General features: G+C 67.7%; 1 protein-coding gene across 1 annotated transcript in view; it reads left to right on the top strand.

Annotated features, from left to right (window-relative positions):
* Nucleotides 1-640, top strand: part of LOC119589108 (lymphocyte cytosolic protein 2-like) — a gene marked incomplete in the record, with an annotated part of 94642 nt that overhangs the window by 64407 nt on the left and 29595 nt on the right. The window contains 1 exon segment of the mRNA XM_037937684.1: nt 1-615. Coding sequence (XP_037793612.1) covers nt 1-615 — 615 coding nt within the window.

Raw genomic sequence — 640 nt, 5'->3', positions numbered from 1 at the left:
GTCCAGGTCGTCCGACCGGTGGCTGGACCACGCGGCGCACCCCGACCCCCTCATGGAGCAGCGGCTGATGGAGGCCAACATGATGGACCCCCGCATGCTCGACCCCCGGCTGATCGACCCCAGGATGATCGACCCGAGAATGATCGACCCCAGGATGATCGACCCCAGGTACATGGACGAGCCCTTCCCCATGGCTCAGGACCCCATCCGCTTCCCGCACCTCATGAGCTACCCGCCCATGACCCAGGCCGGGCCCATCACTCCAGGCAACATGTCGCCGGGGGCCATCTCGCCCATCCCGCCTGGCCCGCCCATGGGGCCGCCCTTCCTGCCCATGGAGTACCCTCCGTACCCGATGTACCCGTATGACGTGGGCTACATCCCCGACCTGATGCTGGCGCCCCACCACGCGGCCTTCGCGGCGGACCACATCCCGCCAGAGTTCATGCGGCCCGAGTACCTCCCTCCAGACTACCCGCTCGACTTCCCGCTCGAGTACGGGCCCGCCCCCCACCCCGGCATGATGGGCGGCATGTGGGCCGGACCACGCCCGCGAGACGACTGGCCGCCGCCCACGCCACAGCAAGCACAGCAGATGATTCAGCGCGTCGTCAGGTCAGTCAAGATCTCTCTTTTCATG

The sequence above is a fragment of the Penaeus monodon genome, chromosome 25 (genome assembly GCF_015228065.2).
Source record: "Penaeus monodon isolate SGIC_2016 chromosome 25, NSTDA_Pmon_1, whole genome shotgun sequence".
NCBI lineage: Eukaryota > Metazoa > Arthropoda > Malacostraca > Decapoda > Penaeidae > Penaeus > Penaeus monodon.
This window is presented reverse-complemented; position numbering and strand designations above follow the sequence as displayed.